At 43.9% G+C, this 18,563-nt stretch overlaps 1 protein-coding gene across 10 annotated transcripts in view; it reads right to left on the reverse strand.

Annotated features, from left to right (window-relative positions):
- The window catches only part of MICU3 (mitochondrial calcium uptake 3), a 189,842-nt gene that overhangs the window by 17,483 nt on the left and 153,796 nt on the right, over positions 1-18,563 (reverse strand). For all 10 annotated transcript variants that reach the window (XM_077279702.1, XM_077279694.1, XM_077279698.1 and 7 more), the window contains 2 exons: positions 4,551-4,651; positions 3,330-3,501 (listed from right to left, as the gene is read on the reverse strand). In XM_077279702.1, coding sequence (XP_077135817.1) covers positions 3,330-3,501; positions 4,551-4,651 — 273 coding nt within the window. The remainder of the gene's footprint in view (positions 1-3,329; positions 3,502-4,550; positions 4,652-18,563) is intronic.

The following is an 18,563-nucleotide window of genomic DNA, read 5'->3' on the forward strand; positions in this document are numbered from 1 at the left end:
ATCTGCTTAATTGAGAATGACATAACGAAGGGATTGCCCACGAAACAGCCTTGGAGTCAATTGTCCAATTACTTTTGGTCCCTTCAAAAACAGGGTGGCACATGGTAAGGAGCTGAAACTCCTAAACCCTTCATCCAATTTTAATGTGGATACCCTCAAATGAAAGCTGAAAGTCTGAACTTCAACTGCATCTGAATTGTTTTGTTTAAAATTCATTGTGGTAATGTCTATAACCAAAATTAGAAAATTGTTGTCTCTGTCCAAATATATATGGACTTAACTGTATGTAAACCTATTATATGTATATATATATATTATGCAGTAGATATAAAATGTCTGCTGCCCTTGTTTAAATGGCAGATTTTTGTCATGTAAAAAAATTATACCAAGAATCATTTCAGAACTTTCTCTATGTTTATGCTATCCATAATCTGTACAATTCAACTGAATAATCTGAACTAAAGAACTAAAATAATGTGGTTGCATGAATACTTTGTTGCAGTACCCTTTGAATTTATGGCAACATTCAGTCTTTTTTGGTAGGAGTCTATCAGCATGGCACATCCGTAATTGGCAATCTTTGTCGACTCTTCCTTGTAGTAGCTCCAAATCTGTCATACTACGAGGGCATCTACTGTGTACAGCGCCCTCTTCTGGTCACTCCACAGATTTTCAATTGGATTTAGGTCTGGGCTTTGACTGGGCCATTTCAAAACTTTCATCTTCTTCTGGAGAAGTCATTATTTTTCTTGATTTGGAGGAATGCTTAGGATCTTTTTGTACTGAAAGATAAAATTCCTCTTCATCTTCAGCTTTTTAGCAAAGACCTGAAGGTTTTTTGCAAAATTAACTGATATTTGGAGCTGTTCCTAATTCGCTCCACCTTGACTAAAGCCCGTTTCAGAAACCGAAAATCAGCTCCAAAGCATAATGCTACTTCCACCATAGTTTACTGTGGTATGGTATTATGTTGGTGGTGTGCAACGTTGGATTTGTGCCAAACATACCTTTTCGAATTAAGCAAAAATGTTCACCCTTGGTCTCATCAGACCACAAGAAGTTTTTACATATGCTTTTGGTAGCCTTCATGTAGATTTTTAGCAAAACATGCAAGGGGTTGCCACCCAAACCCCACAGGCTAAACATATGAAGAATACGAGAGCTTGCTGTCACATGCAGTACACAACCAGTAGTTGCCAGAAATTCCTGCAGCTCCTTTAATGTTGTTATAAGCCTCTTAGCAGCTTTCCAGACCAATTTTCTTCTTGTTTTTTTCCATCAATTTTTTAAGACATCCAGTTCTCTATCACTGTTGTGCCAAATTGAATCCACTTCTTGATGACTTTAAGTGTTCCATGGTATATCTAATGCCATGGACATTTTTTTATGGGCGAAAGTAAAGATGGAAAAAGTTCTGAAATGATTCTTCTCTGCATAATTTTTTACATGACAAAAACCTTTTAACATTAGCATTTTAACAGGAGGGTCTAAACTTTTTATGTCTCCTGTATATGGTGTGCTACCCCATGGCTATAGAGAGGGCCACATAGAGTGACGTTTACTCCTGAGTGAGTGAACAGTGCACCCGCCAACATTGTGAAAGTATCTATCTATCGCAATCAACGACCTCATGCTTTCCCCTGTACCCGAAGTCCGCTGCCTTGGAGTAACCTTCGACTCTGCCCTGTCCTTCAAACCGCACATCCAAGCTCTTTCCACCTCCTGTCGCCTCCAGCTCAAAAATATCTCCAGAATCCGTCCTTTCCTCAACCCTCAATCTACTAAAACGCTTGTGCATGCCCTCATCATCTCCCGCCTTGACTACTGCAACATCCTTTTCTGTGGCCTCCCTGCTAACACCCTTGCACCTCTCCAGTCCATCCTTAACTCTGCTGCCCGACTAATCCATCTCTCTCCTCGCTACTCCTCCACTTCCCCCTCTGCAAATCTCTTCACTGGCTCCCATTCCCTCAGCGTATCCAGTTCAAATTACTAATACTGACCTACAAAGCCATCCATAACCTGTCTCCTCCATATATCTCTGAACTAATCTCCCGATATCTTCCCTCACGTAATCTCCGGTCCTCCCAAGACCTCCTTCTCTCCTCCACACTTATTCGCTCCTCATCCAATCGCCTCCAAGACTTCTCCCGGATATCCCCCATCCTCTGGAACTCTCTGCCCCAACACGTCCGACTATCATCCACAGTCAGATCCTTCAGATGGAACCTGAAAACTCATCTCTTCAGGAAAGCCTACAGCCTGCACTGACCCTGCTGCCTCCTCATCACTACCGAAGCTACCGCCTCACCAACACTGGAGTTCCTGCAACCCCCAACCTACTGTCTCCTTCCCCATAATCCTGTAGAATGTAAGCCCGCAAGGGCAAGGTCCTCGCCCCTCTGTATCAGTCTGTCATTGTTAGTTTGTTTACTGTAAGTGATATCTGTAACCTGTATGTAACCCCTTCTCATGTACAGCACCATGGAATCAATGGTGCTATATAAATAAATAATAATAATAATAATAATAATAATCTGCCCAAAAGGGCCAAGAACACTGGTGCCTGGGTGTGAGGGATTGATACGTGATAACAAAAACAGTAGGCCATATGAGTGCCAAGACTGACAGACACGTTAGGCTGAGGAAAGGTGACTTAGAGGGGAAAGTTCTGAGGTATGCTGGGCTGCATTGAGAGTGACACATGGACAGTGCTAGTGCAAATCCTAATGTTTTTTAGAAATATCAACTGTTTATACCAAACGATTGCCTCTTGTAAGACTGCTTAAACCATCAAGCTTGTGGCCTTTTGTAAAACTCTTTAACCATCAAGCTTGTTTCATGTTCATGACTAAAGCGGATACAGAATTGTCCCCAATGTATGCCTGTATTCTTTTCACCATCCCTGATGGAAAAACAACTTTATCATCAAGAGCCACTTTAACCTGTATATCTAAAGAGATAAATAAGTTATGCCACTTTGGTGGAGTAACTTACGATGGATTTGAAGTGACCATATGGGCGTAGCTGGCCGGGATTGGCATGTAAACACCAAAACTCCTAATATTTTTGTGAAACTGTCGAGTTACGACTTATTAAGATTTCTGGTGTAAATACCCCCGCTGTGTTATAATAAGAATTGCATTTACTGTAATTGTAATTTCCAAAGTTTAAAAAAAACAAACTAATAAAGAAGCAATGGTTGTGTCAGTACACACAAATTATAGAACTTTTCTTAACAATTTAGAAATGTTGCTGTCACAATTAGAATTTTTTTATTAATTTTTTTCATTTACTTATGAATGGACCCGAACATTGTACAAAATTACCTTTTCTTCTGGAATCCTGAAGCGCACATTCTCCAAGTAGCTTGATGTGTTTTCGACATTTGTGTATCGTAAGAGAATGCGGGCAAAATCTTCTTCACTGATTGTACTCATGCCTTTAGAATAGGAAAGGAACTCAATTTCAAGTACCTCAGTCTGGAGGTTATCCATAAACCTATTAAAGATATAAAAAGGGTAAAACGGGTGCATTTCATTTTCTACATGTTTTGAAAAAGCTTGAAAGAATCGAAGGGTTGACTGGGTTGCACAATCGCAATTTTCATCCATATTTTAGCCATTGCAGGGCAAGTGAAAATTCAGACCTGCCAATGAAACAATCTCCATGCACCAAAAGTACTGTATGTCTGTTCTAAACATCAATATAAAGGGCCGATGCATGACTGTGCTTTTGTGAGAATTCTGGCATAAAACACCTTCAAATGTCACAAAATTGACTACTTGAAGATACACAGTGTATGACTTTTGGCTTTATTACACCCACCCATGACAGATTTGTTAAAATAAAAGGGGCTGGGGCCAGAGGGATCATGGCGAAGGCTCAACGGGGCATGGTGAAACCCACAGGGCAAAATTTTCAAAATTTACACCATTGCTGTGGCATAAATTATGCCAGAAATGTCCTCCAGTCCCTGAAAAGAGCAACATTTCTGGGAAAGCACGGCACTTATAACATGCGCCTAATTCATTAGGAGGCATGCACCTCTTCATAAATTCGAAGCATCATCGTCGGTATCTGCTTCCATGTTTGTTGTATGACCTGCGTGCCATATTTTGTGCATTAATAAGTTCACTTGTCCAGGTTTAGGTGTTGTGTTCCATTTTAGTTCTGTCAAGAATTCCTGCATCAATTATTTTTGTTGTGTTCCATTGTTTTGTCTATTTATTTTCATTTCCATGTTTTCACGTTGGTGTATCGTGGTCCATGGTTTTTTACATGTTACGTTTTTTAATGTTTTCTCTGTGTCCCATGATAAAGTGTTATACAATAACAGTTTATTGCTCTTGTGTTACATGCTTGTGGGATCTGCAGCTTGCTGTTTGTAGGTTGTGTATCTTATCTTTCGTCATAATCATATTTAGAAAATGTATTATGATTACAGGTGACTGAATGGTGGGGTTATTATTTAGGAAGAATACAGCTTTATGTGATTACATCAACATATAATTTAACTGCATATAATAATAGATATCAAAGTGACTTACCGATAAAAGTCTTCAAAGTTAAGTTCAATTTTTCCTTTCTTCCCAAAAAAGTGCACAAGCAGCGTAGTATGTATCATGGAACTGGTCAGCTCATCAGCACCCTTCATAGGGAAGATACATTACATTGTGTGAATGGCCAGAGCGAGAGGCACCATGCAATGTAAAATATATCGATTATACTCTGGCATGTAAAAGTTTGTGCACCCCTGGTCAAAATTATTGTTATTGCGAACAGTTAAGCAATTTGAAGATGAAATGTTCTCTAAAAGGGCTAATGTTAAAGATGACACATTTCCATTGCATCTTAGGCAAAAAATATATATTTTCATCTTGAACATTTTAAAAATTACAAAAAGCAAAATGGGCCAATGCAAAAGTTTTGTCACCCTGCATGATAAGTACCCAGTAGCAACCCCTTTTTCAAGTATCACAGCTTGTAAACGCTTTTTGTAGCCAGCCAAGAGTCTTTCAGTTCTTATTTGAAGGATTTTCATCTATTCTTCTTTGGAAAATTCTTCCAGTTCTGCGAGATTCCTGGGTCATCTTGCATACACTGCTATTTTGAAGTCTAGCCATAGATTTTCAATGATGTTCAGATCAGGGGACTGTGAGGGCCATTGTAAAACCTTCAGCTTGCGCCTTTTGAGGTAATCTATTGTGGATTTTGTCATGTGATTAGGATCATTATCCATTTGTAGAATCCATCCTCTTTTCAACTTCTGCTTTCTGCTTGAAGGTGTTGTTTGCATCCAGAATTTGTTTAAAATTCCATTTAATCCATTCGTCCCCGTGCCAGTAGATGCAACACAACTTCAAAGCATGAGTGATCCACTCCCATGCAAAATGGATGGTGAGATGTTCTTTCCTTGAAATTCTGTGCCCTTTTTTCTGCACACATACCTTTGATCATTGTGGCCAAATACCTCATTGGTCCACAGGACTTGATTCCAGAATTCATCAGGCTTGTTTAGATGTTGATTTGCATACTTCTGACACTGAATTTTATGGTGAGGAGCCAGGAGAGTTTATCTTCTGAGGACTCTTCTATGAAGGCCATAGGTGTGCAGGTGTCTCTTAATAGTAGAACAGTGTACCACATCTCCAGAGTATGCCAATATATTTTTTAAGGTCTTTGGCAGTCAAGCAGGGGTTCTGATTTGCCTCTCTAGCAATCCTATGAACAGCTCTCACTGAAATTTTGCTTGGCCTTCTGATCCTGAACAGTGATCATCTTGACCTTCACTGTTCCTCTTAACTGACATTTTTTAATTACATTTCCAACTGAGGAAAGGGCAAATTGAAAATACTTTGCTATTTTCTTATAACCTTTTCTTGCTTTGTGGGGCTCCTGTTATGACCCCAATGGCGAGGGTCTCAGAGATATCAGCAAGTCTGCGAAGTACAAAAATCCAGCTCATAGGGCAGTGGTAACTGGGTTGACCATATATCTACTCCTAACGCCAACACTAGAAGTAGCCGGGGAACATGCCTACGTTGGTCGCTAGATGTCTCGCGCCAGCCGGAGGACTAACTACCCCTAGAAGAGGAAAACAAAGACCTCTCTTGCCTCCAGAGAATAGACCCCAAAAGTTGGATACAAGCCCCCCACAAATAATAACGGTGAGGTAAGAGGAAATGACAAACACAGAGATGAACTAGGTTTAGCAAAGAGAGGCCCACTCACTAATAGCAGAATGTAGTAAGATAACTTATATGGTCAACGAAAACCCTAACAAAAATCCACACTGGAGATTCAAGAACCCCCGAACCGTCTAACGGCCCGGGGGGAGAACTCCAGCCTCCCTAGAGCTTCCAGCAAGGACAGGATACAGATTATGTACAAGCTGGACAAAAATGCAAACAAAATCAATAGCAAAAAAGCAAGAAAGCAGACTTAGCTTAATCAAGCAGGAACCAGGATCAGTACACAAGAGCACTACAGATTAGCTCTGATATCAACGTTGCCAGGCATTGAACTGAAGGTCCAGGGAGCTAATATAGCAACACCCCTGACCTAACGACCCAGGTGAGCATACAAGGGATGATAGACATACCCAGAGTAAAAACACTAGTAGCCACTAGAGGGAGCCAAAAGGTAAATTCACAACAGTACCCCCCCCCCCTTAGTGAGGGGTCACCGAACCCTCACCAAGACCACCAGGGTGATCAGGATGAGCGGCGTGAAAGGCGCGAACTAAATCGGCCGCATGCACATCAGAGGCGACCACCCAGGAATTATCCTCCTGACCATAGCCCTTCCACTTGACCAGGTACTGAAGCCTCCGCCTGGAGAGACGAGAATCTAAGATCTTCTCCACCACGTACTCCAACTCGCCCTCAACCAACACCGGAGCAGGAGGCTCAGCAGAAGGAACCACAGGCACAACGTACCGCCGCAACAAGGACCTATGAAATACGTTGTGAATGGCAAACGACACCGGAAGATCCAGGCGAAAGGATACAGGATTAAGGATCTCCAATATCTTGTAAGGACCAATGAATCGAGGCTTAAATTTGGGAGAGGAGACCTTCATAGGAACAAATCGAGAAGACAGCCATACCAAATCCCCAACACGAAGTCGGGGACCCACACCGCGGCGGCGATTGGCAAAACGCTGAGCCTTCTCCTGTGACAACTTCAAGTTGTCCACCACATGATTCCAGATCCGCTGCAACCTATCCACCACAGAATCCACTCCAGGACAGTCAGAAGGCTCCACATGTCCCGAGGAAAAACGAGGATGGAAACCGGAGTTGCAGAAAAATGGCGAAACCAAGGTAGCAGAACTAGCCCGATTATTAAGGGCAAATTCAGCCAACGGCAAGAAGGTCACCCAATCATCCTGATCAGAAGAGACAAAACACCTCAAATACGCCTCCAGAGTCTGATTAGTTCGTTCCGTTTGTCCGTTAGTCTGTGGATGAAAAGCGGACGAAAACGACAAATCAATGCCCATCCTACCACAAAAGGATCGCCAGAACCTGGAAACAAACTGGGATCCTCTGTCCGACACAATATTCTCAGGAATGCCGTGCAAACGAACCACGTTCTGGAAGAACACAGGAACCAGATCAGCAGAGGAAGGCAGCTTAGGCAAAGGAACCAGATGGACCATCTTGGAGAAACGATCACATATCACCCAGATGACAGACATGCCTTTAGACACCGGGAGATCCGAAATGAAATCCATAGAGATGTGTGTCCAAGGTCTCTTCGGGACAGGCAAGGGCAAGAGCAACCCGCTGGCACGAGAACAGCAAGGCTTAGCTCGAGCACAAGTACCGCAGGACTGCACAAATGACCGCACATCCCTTGACAAGGAAGGCCACCAAAAGGACCTGGCCACCAGATCTCTGGTGCCAAAAATTCCCGGGTGCCCTGCCAACACTGAGAAATGAACCTCGGAAATGACTCTGCTGGTCCATTTAGCAGGCACAAACAATCTGTCAGGTGGACAAGAGTCAGGCCTACCAGCCTGAAATCTCTGCAACACACGTCGCAGATCTGGAGAAATCGCTGACAAGATAACTCCTTCCTTAAGAATACCCTCAGGTTCAGCGACTCCAGGAGCATCAGGCACAAAGCTCCTAGACAGAGCATCGGCCTTCACATTCTTAGAACCTGGTAAATACGAGACCACAAAGTCAAAACGGGAGAAAAACAATGACCAGCGGGCCTGTCTAGGATTCAGGCGTTTAGCAGACTCGAGATACATCAAATTTTTGTGATCAGTCAAGACCACCACCCGATGCTTAGCACCCTCGAGCCAATGACGCCACTCCTCAAATGCCCACTTCATGGCCAATAACTCCCGATTGCCCACATCATAATTTCGCTCTGCCGGCGAAAACTTCCTAGAGAAAAAGGCACAAGGTCTCATAGTATAGCAACCAGGGCCTCTCTGCGACAAAACGGCCCCTGCCCCAATCTCCGAAGCATCCACCTCAACCTGAAAGGGAAGTGAGACGTCAGGCTGGCACAAAACAGGCGCCGAAGTAAACCGGCGTTTCAACTCCTGGAAAGCCTCCACGGCAGCAGGAGCCCAGTTAGCTACATCAGAGCCTTTCTTGGTCATATCCGTCAGCGGTTTAACAATGCTAGAGAAATTTGCGATAAAACGACGGTAGAAGTTAGCAAAACCCAAGAACTTCTGAAGACTCTTAACTGACGAGGGTTGAGTCCAATCATGAATGGCTCGGACCTTGACTGGATCCATCTCCACAGCAGAAGGGGAAAAAATGAACCCCAAAAAGGGAACCTTCTGTACACCAAAGAGACACTTTGAGCCTTTTACAAACAAAGAATTTTCACGCAAAATCTCAAAAACCATCCTGACCTGCTCCACATGCGAGTCCCAATCATCAGAAAAAACCAGAATATCATCCAGATAAACAATCAAAAATTTATCCAGATACTTCCGGAAAATGTCATGCATGAAGGACTGAAAAACTGAAGGTGCATTAGAGAGCCCAAATGGCATCACCAAGTACTCAAAATGACCTTCGGGCGTATTGAATGCGGTTTTCCATTCATCGCCCTGCCTAATGCGCACAAGGTTGTACGCACCACGAAGGTCTATCTTGGTGAACCACTTGGCACCTTTAATCCGGGCAAACAAATCTGACAACAACGGCAAAGGATACTGAAATTTGACAGTGATCTTATTTAAAAGCCGATAGTCAATACAAGGCCTCAAAGATCCGTCCTTTTTGGCCACAAAAAAGAATCCCGCACCAAGAGGGGAAGAAGAAGGATGGATATGCCCCTTCTCAAGAGACTCCTTGATATATGAACGCATCGCGGTATGTTCAGGTACCGACAGATTAAACAGTCTCCCCTTAGGAAACTTACTGCCAGGGATCAAATCTATTGCACAGTCACATTCCCTATGAGGAGGCAGTGCACTGGACTTAGACTCGCTGAAGACATCCTGATAATCAGACAAATACGCCGGAACTTCCGAAGGCGTAGAAGAAGCAATAGACAAGGGCAGGGAATCTCCATGAATTCCATGGCAGCCCCAACTTGACACTGACATAGCCTTCCAGTCCAAGACTGGATTATGGGTCTGTAACCATGGCAAACCCAAAACAACCAAATCATGCATTTTATGCAGAACAAGAAAACGTATTACCTCCCGATGTTCGGGAGTCATGCACATGGTAACCTGTGTCCAAAACTGCGGTTTATTTTTTGCCAATGGCGTAGAATCAATACCCCTAAGAGGGATAGGATTTTCCAATGGCTCAAGAACAAATCCGCAGCACTTGGCAAATGACAGATCCATAAGGCTCAGGGCCGCACCTGAGTCCACAAACACCATGACAGGATACGATGACAGTGAGCAAATCAAAGTTACAGATAGAATAAACTTAGGTTGCAAATTACCAATGACGACCGGACTAACAACCTTAGTAAGACGTTTAGAGCATGCTGAGATAACATGTGTAGAATCACCACAGTAGTAACACAAGCCATTCTGGGGTCTATGAATTTTCCGCTCATTTCTAGTCAGGATTCTATCACATTGCATTAATTCAGGTGCCTGTTCAGACAACACCATGAGGGAATTTGCGGTTTTGCGCTCCCGCAACCGCCGGTCGATTTGAATAGCCAGGGCCATAGAATCATTCAGACCTGTGGGAATGGGAAACCCCACCATCACATTCTTAATGGCTTCAGAAAGACCATTTCTAAAATTTGCAGCCAATGCACACTCGTTCCACTGGGTCAGCACGGACCATTTCCGAAATTTTTGGCAATACACTTCAGCCTCGTCCTGGCCCTGAGACATAGCCAGCAAGGCTTTTTCTGCCTGAATCTCAAGATTGGGTTCCTCATAAAGCAAACCGAGCGCCAGAAAAAACGCATCAATATCAGCCAATGCCGGATCTCCTGGCGCCAGCGAGAAAGCCCAATCCTGAGGGTCGCCCCGTAAAAAAGAAATAACAATTTTCACTTGCTGAGCGGAGTCTCCAGAGGAACAGGGTCTCAGGGACAAAAACAATTTACAATTATTCCTGAAATTTCTAAACTTAAATCGGTCTCCGGAAAACAGTTCAGGAATCGGTATCTTAGGTTCTGACATAGGATTTCTGGTAACATAATCTTGTATGCCCTGCACACGAGCAGCAAGCTGGCCCACACTTGTAATCAAGGTCTGGACATTCATGTCTGCAGCAATCACAAGCCACTCAGATGTAAAGGGGAAAAGAAAAAAAAAAATGAGAGAGAGAAAAAAAAACTCAGAACTTTCTTTCTTATAATCCCGCTTCTGCAATGCATTTAACATTTAATACCGGTCCTGGCAAACTGTTATGACCCCAATGGCGAGGGTCTCAGAGATATCAGCAAGTCTGCGAAGTACAAAAATCCAGCTCATAGGGCAGTGGTAACTGGCTTGACCATATATCTACTCCTAACGCCAACACTAGAAGTAGCCGGGGAACATGCCTACGTTGGTCGCTAGATGTCTCGCGCCAGCCGGAGGACTAACTACCCCTAGAAGAGGAAAACAAAGACCTCTCTTGCCTCCAGAGAATAGACCCCAAAAGTTGGATACAAGCCCCCCACAAATAATAACGGTGAGGTAAGAGGAAATGACAAACACAGAGATGAACTAGGATTAGCAAAGAGAGGCCCACTCACTAATAGCAGAATGTAGTAAGATAACTTATATGGTCAACGAAAACCCTAACAAAAATCCACACTGGAGATTCAAGAACCCCCGAACCGTCTAACGGCCCGGGGGGAGAACTCCAGCCTCCCTAGAGCTTCCAGCAAGGACAGGATACAGATTATGTACAAGCTGGACAAAAATGCAAACAAAATCAATAGCAAAAAAGCAAGAAAGCAGACTTAGCTTAATCAAGCAGGAACCAGGATCAGTAGACAAGAGCACTACAGATTAGCTCTGATATCAACGTTGCCAGGCATTGAACTGAAGGTCCAGGGAGCTAATATAGCAACACCCCTGACCTAACGACCCAGGTGAGCATACAAGGGATGATAGACATACCCAGAGTAAAAACACTAGTAGCCACTAGAGGGAGCCAAAAGGTAAATTCACAACAGGCTCCACCATTTTTATTTTCAGAGTGCTAGGCAACTGCTTAGAATAACCCATGGCTGCTGTTTTTTGGCACAAGGTTAAAGGAGGCTGGGTTTTTATAAAGCTAGGAAATTTGCATCACCTGGCCTTTCTGAACGATGATAGTGAAGAAGCCATAACTCTCCCAGGCTAATTAATGTCTGAAAGCTTGGTCAAAGTGATCTAAGCACACAAATCTCCAAGGTTACCCAAACCTTTACATTGGCATATTTTCCTTTTTGTAATTTTTAAAATGTAAAAAAATGACTATATATGTTTTTGACTACAATACAAAGGAAAGGTATCACCTTTTAAATTTAGCCTTTTTAGAGATAATTTCATCTTCAACTTGCTTAACTTTTCACAGTAACAGTAATTTTGAACAGGGGTGCCCAAACTTTTACATGCTACTGCAATATTGTAAAGCATCTAATAAAATAAATGCAAACAGGTGACCTGCAAATATAAGCTTATATATTATTAGAATGTGCCTTTATAAGGTGTTAATGGGGTATTCTCAAGTGTGTAAGTTATCGCCATTTATATACAGTGGCTTGTGAAATTATTCATCCCCTTGGCATTTTTTGTGTTTTGCTACCTCACAATCAGGAATTTCACTGTTTTTTTCAGGGTTTGGATCAGTTCATGTAAAGAACATGTCTACAACTGCGAACATCTGGTTTTCCTTTTTTGTGAAGCAAACAAGAAACAGGACAAAATAACTGAAAACTTCAGTAAGCATAACTGTTCACCTTCCTAAAGTCAGTACTTTGCAGAGCCCATTTACAGCTGCAAGTCAATGGGATTTTTGCCTAAAACTGCTCCAGATCCTTCAAGTTAGATGGTTTCCTCTGGTGAAAAGCAATCTTCAAGTCTGACCATAGATTCCCTAACTGAATTAAGGTCTTGTCTTTGACTAGGCCACGCCAAAACATTTACACATTTCCCCTTAAACCACTCGAGTGTTGCTTTAGCAGTATGCTTTGAGTCACTGTCTTTTTGGAAGGGTAACCTCTGTCCCAGTCTCAAATCACTGACAGACTGAACAGGTTTTGCCCAAGAATATCCCTGTATTTTAACACCATCCATCTTCCCCTTGACTGTAACTATTTTCCCTGTCTCTGCTGCTGAAAAACATCTCCATAGCATGAAGCTGCCATCACCATGTGAGGATGGTGTTCTTGGGGTGATGAGCTATGATAGTTTGGCAGGAGACATAGGGTTTACCTTGGTGGCCAAAAGGTTCAATTTGGTCTCATCTGACTACAGCACCTTTCTCCACGTCTTTGGGCAAACTAAAAATGCGGGTTACAGTTTTTGTGTGTAAGAAAAGGCTTTTTCTGCCCATTCTTCCATAAAGGTCACCTCTATGGAGTGTACGGCTTATGATAGTCATATGTACATATTCTCCAATCTCTGCTTGGGAACTCTGCAGCTCCTTTAGAGTCAGTGGCGTATATAGGGGGGGCAGCCGGGGCATGTGCCCCAGGCGCAGCTGGCAGGGGGGCGCAGTCGGGCCGCCTAATGCGGTGGTCCGCAGTGTCTCCCCCAGCAGCTGCATTCTGCCGCCCCCCGGACTGGAAGTCAGCTGTTCTCTGTGCTGTCAAGCTGATAGCCGGCACAGAGAAGCTGCAGCACGCCGGCTCCCAGTATTTAATTGCATAGCTCCCAACTGTCCCTCATTCTGCGGGACTGTCCCAGTTTTGAGCCTTTGCCCCGCACGGGATGCTCTGCTTCCCGCAGACAGAAGCAGCCGACACGCCCCCTTGTTTTAGGCCATGCCCCTTCCCCTTCCATATGCAGTGCAGTACAGCTGAGAGACAGAAAGGGAGAGGGGGCATTTGAGGTACATAACTGTAGTTAGTAACAGCTTACCTGCCGAACGGGTGCCAGTGTAAGCAGCAGTGGAGCTAATGCCTGGGTAAACCTGTGTGGAATGAGTGGGGCTGATCACGGTGGGATGGAGACTCATCACAGGCTTCCTCCTCTGTAACTGGCCTCGGCTGCTGAGTGCTGTGATTGCAGAGGGACTATCATCAGTAGTCGATGTCACAGTCCAGTGAATGCTGGAGGAGGAGCAGCAGCAGCTCCCTGGGAGAGCTAATTAATGTGGCTTGTTATTTTTCCCCACTGGCAGCCTCACCAATAATTCACATGCAATTGAGCCTCATTGGGTGCTGCAGCCTTGTAAAGCCTGACATTAAGCTAAGCCTGACACTGTCTGCTGGTTGTCATGGCGCTGGACGAGGGTAAGCATATGTGTGAGGTCAGGAGGTGTTTACAGTGTGGATGTAGCAGAGCCGTGTGTGTATGAGGTGTATGGATTGGAGCAGCGTGTGAAAGGTGTATGGAGCGGAGTCGTGTGTGTAAGAGGTGTACGGAGCCATGTGTATGAGGTGTACGGAGCGCAGCCGCGTGTACGAGGTCTACGGATCGCAGCAGCGTGTGAAAGGTGTATGGAGCGGAGCCGTGTGTGTAAGAGGTATACGGAGCGGAGCCGTGTGTGTAAGAGGTGTACGGATCGGAGCAGCGTGTGAAAGGTGTATGGAGCGGAGTTGTATGTGTACGAGGTGTATGGAGCGGAGCTGCGTGTGTACGAGGTGTACGGAGCTGAGCCATGTGTTTACGGAGCGGAGCCGTGTGTGCACAAGGTATACGGAGCGGAGCAGAGTGTGCAATGTGTATGGAGCGGAGTCATGTGTGTGTACAAGGTGTACGGAGCGAAGCCACGTATACGAGGTGTACGGAGCGGAGTCGTATGTGTACGAGGTGTACGGAGCGGAGCATCATGTGTGGCCATTATAAAGTATAGAACATCATGTGGGGCCATTATACAGTATGGAGCATCATGTGGAGCCATTATACAGTATGGAGCATCATGTGTGGCCATTATACAGTATGTAGCATCATGTGGGCCCATTATACTGTATGGAGCATCACGTGGGGCCAGTACACTTTACGCAGCATCATTTGGGGCCATTATACAGTATGGAGCATTATGTGTGGCATTATACAGTATGGAGCATCATGTGTAGCCATTATACAGTATGGAGCATCATGTGGGGCCATTATAGAGTATGGAGCATCATGTGTGGCCATTATACAGTATGGAGCACTGTGAGGCCAGATTTTTTTTTTGTTTATAATTATTGTTTATGAAACATTGTGATCAGCAGTGGTAAATGGGTGTGGTTGGGGCATGACTAGTTGTGAAATGGGTGTGGTCAGAGGCGTGCCCTAAAATTGGGGGGATGATGGGGGCCTGTGTGGGGAATGGGTGAGTGATGAGGGGCTGTGTGGGGAATGATGAGGGGCTGTGTGGGGAATGGGGGGAGGATGAGGGGCTGATGACAGGCTGTGGGGAATAGGGGGCTGTATGGGGAATGGGGGATGATGGGGGCCTGTGTGGAGAATGGGGGGAGTGATGAGGGGCTGTGTGGGGAATGGGGGGATGATGAGGGTCTGTGTGGGGGTGATGAGGGGCTGAGGGGGAGATGGGGTCGATGAGGGGCTGTGGGGGGTGATGAGGGGCTGAGGGGGAGATGGGGTTGATGAGGGGCTGTGGGGGATGAGGAGATGGGGGTGATGAGGGGCTGTGTGGGGAATGGGGGGATTTATTGTGTGGGGAGAATTGGAGTGGGAATGGGGGATTTAATGTGTGTGGGGAGATTTGGAGTGGAGATGTGGGGATTTAATGAACATTGAGAGCATTAGGGAGAGGAGCTCGTAGGTACATGGCAAAGTGTGCAAATCGCATGCGTGCTCGGGGGGGGGGGGGGGTGTGCGCCAAAATGAACTCTTGCCCTGGGTGTCAGAAACCCTAGATACACCTCTTACCTTTCATCTCTGTGCTACCGCTCTGATTAATGCCCTCCTTCCCCGGGCTGAGAGTTTTGTTGGGTGGCCCTCTCGTGGCAGGTTTGTTGTGGTACCTTGTTCTTTCTATTTGATGATAATGGATTTGATGGTGCTTTGGGGAATCATCAGAGATTGAACTATTTTTTTTTTATAACCCAACCCTGACTTGTACTTCTCCACAACTTTGTCAATAACTTGTTTTGAGAGCTTCTTGGTCTTCATGGTGTTGTTTGGTTTGTTGTGCCTCTTGCTCAATGGGGTTGCAGCCTCTGTTGGCCTTCAAAAAAAGTGTGTATATACCGACAAACCATGTGACAACCATTGCACACAGGTGGACATCCTTTCACTAAGCATGTGACTTATGAAAGTAATTACTTGCACCAGAATTTTGTAGGGGCTTCGTAGCAAAAGGGTTGAATACATTTACACATGCCAATTTTCACTTATTTTATCTAGTATATTTAATTTTTGCCTATATTTTTCTAATTTCTCTTCACAAACCTGGACTATTTACTGCTGATGCATCACACCCAAATCTAATAAAAACATTATTTAAACACAGGTTGTAATGTAAAAAGCCAAGGGGGGGGGACTTTTGCAAGCCACTGTAGTAGGGCATAACTTTCCGATTGTTGGGGGTCAGACTACCAGGAGCCCCATCAAGCCAAAGAACCAGGGCTCTGAATAGCCCCGTCTGAATGGAGTGGTGGTTGATCATGCAGATTGACGATCCATTGTTAATGATACTGCCGGAGATAGTTGAGTGTTGCACGCCGCTGGTCTTTGGCACTCCTGTACGAATAAATGGAATAGAAGTGCAAATGATCAACCTGCACTCCATTCACAAGGGTCTCTAAAGACCCCCATGTCTCATCCTCACATGTAACTTTGCACACACTGAGGCAGATTAATGTGTTCCTAAAGTTACAATTTAGAAGTCTATAGTTTAATCTGCTCCAAATTTATCACAATGATGTCTGCCGTAGACAGTTCTCTCCTTACACTATGTCCTGACTTCCGTAACGTACGCCACCATTGGCAATGTTGTGTGCTATTTATAAGGCTGCCACATTTCTAGCATATCCTTCTTTCCAGACACTTTTGAAAACTGTCAAAACTCTGGAGCATTTTGCTTAGCAAATCTTCCCCATTTCCTTATTATTTCCATTTATTCTATTAATGCCTTGATCACATGGTTAATTTTAATTAAGTTTTTCATGCGTTTTGCTTCAGCCAAATATTCTATTCACTTTTTATCTCATCAGGATCTAAACTTAAAGGGGTTTTCCTACAAGTTACATATTAATTCACAGTTCTTGGAATATTAATAGGCTCCACAATTGGATGCGTTAATAAAATACGTTCCTGTGCTGAGATAATCTCATAAATGTGCTCCTGCTATGTACTTTTAATTGCCGTGTCCGATCATGTACAGCTGCTCCAGTTCATGGTTGGCACATATTACAGCTCCTGGCCAGGGGAAGAAGCATAAGTCTCTTATGATAAGTTTGTATACAGAGAAAACAGAACAGGCTCACAACTGCTACCTTCTAAAACAACACATTTCCCTGCCTCTAAAATATTGCAGGTTTCTAATCACAGGAGTGAGGGTTTCTGCAGCGCCCCCAGTCCTGTGAGCTCATCATAAAATTAAGTCAGTGACATATATGCTCAGTGGCCCACTAGAGCTCCTTTATCACTGACTTGATTTATGAGCTTAGGGGGTCTGGAGACATCACAGAAACACTCCTGTGACAAAACAGGCAGGGAAATGTCCTTTCTCAGACAGGGAAATGTGTTACGTTAGAGAGCAGCAGATGTAAGCGCCTTCTGTTTCATCTATATACTCACTTATTATACTTGACTTATGCTCCCCCCGTGGACAGGAGCTGTTGTATGCACTTGGGCAACTCTGTATAAGCAGTCATTACACAGTAAAAAGGTGGGTCACATTTATTTAGATTATCTCAGCACAGGAACATTTAACACATCCAATTGTGTAACTTATAATTAATCCAAGATTTATTGATTAAAATGTACTTTATTCATGGGAACACCATTTTCATCTTACAATTAATATATAAAGATTATTAAATCTGACTTTTGCAAATCTTGAGATTTTTGTCACAGAATGTGAAAATACTTCAGAAGTTACCAAGAGAGGACATAGAATAGAAAAACAAAAAATAAATTAATGATAAATGCATTTAACAAACACACAGTGATTAAACGGATTCTATCCTTGAGTAATTCTATAAATACACTTTGTTACTTATATTGCACTGATCCTGAGCTACATATAATATTTAACATTCAGCTGAGATGAGATCTTTTAGTGCACTGGAAAAATAGTGTTTTCAAACATAAAGGTGGCCATGCCCGTTAGATTAAGGCCCCATTCACATTCTAGACCGTTGTTGGCCGAACCATTGTTCGGAAGGCAGCTACCTTGCCAGACTTTCCAATTAGTGATGAGCGAGTGTGCTCATTACTCGAGATTTCCGAGCATGCTCGGGTGTTCTCCGAGTATTCTGGGCGTGCTCGGAGATTATGTTTGAGTTGCCGCAGCTGCATGATTTGCGGCTGTTAGACAACCTGAACACATGCAGGGATTGCCTGTTTGTTAGGGAATCCCCACATGTATTCAGGCTGTCTAGCAGCCCAAAATACTTGGAGCATGCTCAGAAACCTCGAGTAACGAGCACACTTGTCCATCACTATTTTCAATACACGAGAGCAGTTGCTTTGCCAAGACCTTCTGTGTTCTCTATGAGAAAAGCTTCTGTCAGACATATCAGGCAGCTGTTTATATCATTAAGTGCAAAAGGTTCAGCAGTCCAAAATCAGACATGCCGAATTCTTGTCCAAAGCAATCACCTGTCAGGGGACCCCATACACATTAGACTGGCGGCTGAACCCTTAGATATTGGTGGGTTCTGGCGATATTAATTTAATGTTTATGGGGCCTTTACATGGGCTGAAAGCAGACAACCATCTAATATTTATGAATTGCTCGGCCAATGGTTGGTCTGTCAGGACAGTTGGACCTGTTGAATGCTGACAT

This window comes from Ranitomeya variabilis, chromosome 1 (genome assembly GCF_051348905.1).
Source record: "Ranitomeya variabilis isolate aRanVar5 chromosome 1, aRanVar5.hap1, whole genome shotgun sequence".
Classification (NCBI taxonomy): domain Eukaryota; kingdom Metazoa; phylum Chordata; class Amphibia; order Anura; family Dendrobatidae; genus Ranitomeya; species Ranitomeya variabilis.